This window comes from Pygoscelis adeliae, unplaced genomic scaffold (genome assembly GCF_000699105.1).
Source record: "Pygoscelis adeliae isolate BGI_AS28 unplaced genomic scaffold, ASM69910v1 Scaffold386, whole genome shotgun sequence".
Taxonomy (NCBI): domain Eukaryota; kingdom Metazoa; phylum Chordata; class Aves; order Sphenisciformes; family Spheniscidae; genus Pygoscelis; species Pygoscelis adeliae.
This window is the reverse complement of record NW_008824940.1, coordinates 692,291-695,482: the sequence shown is the minus strand read 5'-3', so window position 1 is coordinate 695,482 and position 3,192 is coordinate 692,291. Positions and strand designations below refer to the sequence as shown.

Here is a 3,192-nt window from a genome sequence, read left to right as displayed (position 1 = left end):
TGGGCAGGTACTGGAGATCTGTGGATAGTTTAAGCCCTGTCACAACCTTCCATGTGGTATGGGCTGAGTTATTTTATCCCCTGAACCTAGGCAACCTCTTCTGTAAAACTGGAGAATAATGTTGCTTCCTGAAGCCCATACCTGCCCTCTGTGTAGTATCATGGCTCTGTGTGTCTGTATAGCACCTAACTCAAAGGCGGGCTTTGAACATTTCAAATAAGTGTAATATAAATAAATTATGCTAAATAGCGATGATCTTTCTAGCTAAAATAATCATTTGTGCTTTATATCAGGCTGAAAGACAGCATTTTCCCCCCTCTGTTTTCAAAATAACTCAGCTGAGCTTGAGCAATTCCCCTCAATATGGTGTAAACTACATGCTCTTATCATCATACCATCAGTAATATGGCTTGTTGCTGCCTGCCTGCGGTCACTTGGCATCCTTTCTGTCTCATGGTCTTGTTGTCCTTTTAGTTGTTATGCTCCTTTTCACTTCTCCCTCTGTTTCCCTACTCTGCCTTACATTTAACTTTTCCTCAGAGTAGATTCATCCGTGATTGAACTCTAACCCTCCTTTCACATCAATGGCATCTGCAGGCAGGGGCAGGGGAGTGAGAGAGAGGGTAAACCAAGTATATATTTCTTCTGTCTACTGTTGCAAAGACTGGAGAGGTAAAAGGGATGGTCTGGGCTATTTGGCTTCTCAAAAGAAGAGCCAGACATCAGAGAAGAGAATTTCAAAAGTGCTCATCTCTTTTTCAGGCACCAAAGTATGTGACCAGGTTGTCAGAGACTTCAGCATGTCCAGTAATGAGTTTTCTTGGAAACCTGTCCAGAGCTGACATAATGGCAGCTCTGTTGCCTAGTAAGCTGTGTTGCAAATCTGGCCTCAGGGACGGTGTTGACGTCTCATAAATCTGGCATTTTGCCTTTACTGGCCTTTAAAGTACCAGTTAAATACCTCGGTTCAGTTAACCCCAAAAGCACGTGCTCCAGGCTGTTCATACTCAGGGTGGCAGGGAAGCACATGATTGGCCTATAATGGAGTTCCAGTAATGAGTTAGACTCATGCATCATTTCTTGAACTGGAAGATTTTCTTAATTAGGTCTTCACTGTGCATCACTGCCAACATGTAAAATTCCAAGCCGCAGCTGCCTGCAGCTTGAAAAGCTCCATGTGATTGTAGCCCTTGACTCTACGGTGAGCTGGATCAGACACGTTGTCTGCCAGTCTTCCGTTTGTTCTCCTGTCATCACAGCAATAGGACACCTCCATCTCTGATAACAGATTTGGCACATACCGAGAGCAGGACCATCCTCTGCTGTCTATGCTGGGCTTGACTGAAGTCCACCCCTACCCCCAAAATCCCATCTGCAGCAGGGACCATAAACATTTGCCTTGAGAAGAGTGAATACAGAGTAAGGGCACACAATGCTTCCCTCTATTGTGCTCCCAGCGTCTAATCGCTCCCAGCTGGGGACCGACCTTCGTGAGCTGGATTTGGTCTTCACGTATTGGGTAACGCACAACGTTTTCTCTTCCCTTAACTTGTTGAGTCTCCCCTTGGACTCAGAAATTTTTAGCTTCTCTGAATTCCTATGGCAACGAGTTCCACACATCTCCTACTCCTCTCGTTTCTTTTAAATCTGCTCCTTAGTATCTTCTTTTATATTCTGCCCCCACAGTTTTTGTATTAAAGAACACTCCTTTTACCACTGTAAGAGCAGATACAGCGGCCAGAGGTCAGAGGTTTCCACTACTACACCCCACATTTATTTTTAGCAAGTCTGTAATGTCAAGAATTTCCCAAAGGCCAATAAAATTTTATTATTGTTAATATCGCTGTTATTAGCAGTTACACTGAGTCAGGTTGTTATGATTGTCCTGAGTCAGATTGTTACAGTACATGTTGTGGGGTAGGAAGAAGCAGTGGAGCTGACCTTTGAGTTTCTTATCCTCTGAAACCGCTGATGCTGCAGGCTGTAAAGTACAGCAGGTTTTTCAACTATGAACTAGTCGATCTCAAGGTCAGAATAAATCTGGAATTAAAGGAACATCATGACATGTTGACTGATATTTCTGTATTACATCTTCTCGTGGTTGTATTTTTAGATAATTTTATTCAGCAACTATTTTAATATGCTTTTGGTGAGAACTGGAGCCTGGAAAAGTGAAAGCCGTGCAATTTTTTGATCTAGAAAACAAAAGTATAAAATACGGGGTGGGAAGGTGGCTGTTAATGAAGTTCGAATTAAAAATGCAGATTTGCAGCATTAAGAATACCTAACTTCTGGAAAAGATCATGAAGGAAGTGTGAAGGCACTCAAGTCTCCATCATTGGAGGCTGTAGTCTAAAGCTGATCTGCTTCTAAAAAGTATGTTTTAATTTATCCACATCATGGGGTGGAATCTATGACATACATAACAGGGTCGGACTAGATGTTTAGTGTGGTCCTTCCTGACGTAAAACAAAAACAAATTTAGAGATTTTTTCCATTTTTGTTTTGCACCAACTTTTCCTTCTGCACCCTCCAGTCATTTTACAGAACAAGGAGCTGAAGTAATATTTGTAACATATTTATAACATGTTTATTCTATGTTTTCTGATTCCCAATCCTGACCTCAAACCACTAAACCAAGGCTTCCAATCTGTGGGCCTCCCAGCTTCCGTGATAGATTTACAACAGCAAAGAGGTGCACCAGATTATGCCTTTCAGACATAACCTATGATAAACTTCTGACTAAATGTGCAGTTTTCTGTCTGTGGAGTCATGGTGGAGTGCTGCAGTTCAACAGAATAAGATGATTTTCTCTTCCTTTTCTTTTTAGAAAGAATAAACAGTCAACAGAGAGAGAAAATTTGGAAGAGAAAGGCGAAGTGACAGTAACAGTAGAAAATGGGATTCCTTGCGAAACACTGGATTTAAAAGCAGGCCACGTTAATGGAGTCTTTGCAGCAGATGATGAACGGTTCACGTCCTTATGAAATGCTGCCATCGCTATCTGATGGTTTTTTGAAAGACTCCTGTGCCTACCTTATCTCGTCACTACTCCTGAATGTCAAACATGAAGACAAGAAAAATGTCCTTTCACTTAATTTCCCTCGAGAGAAGCTTTTGCTGATAACACATACACTCAAACCTCCATTACAAAGCTTTTGTTCATGAGCAAAGCAAATGAGAAGACCTCAA

The 3,192-nt window shown here is 41.8% G+C and overlaps 1 protein-coding gene across 1 annotated transcript in view; it reads left to right on the top strand.

Annotated features, from left to right (window-relative positions):
- The window catches only part of TMEM27 (transmembrane protein 27), a 20,867-nt gene extending 17,880 nt beyond the window's left edge, over positions 1–2,987 (top strand). The window contains exon 6 of the mRNA XM_009325468.1: positions 2,831–2,987. Within this exon, the coding sequence (XP_009323743.1) occupies positions 2,831–2,987 (157 nt within the window). The remainder of the gene's footprint in view (positions 1–2,830) is intronic.
- The last annotated feature ends 205 nt before the right edge of the window (positions 2,988–3,192 follow it).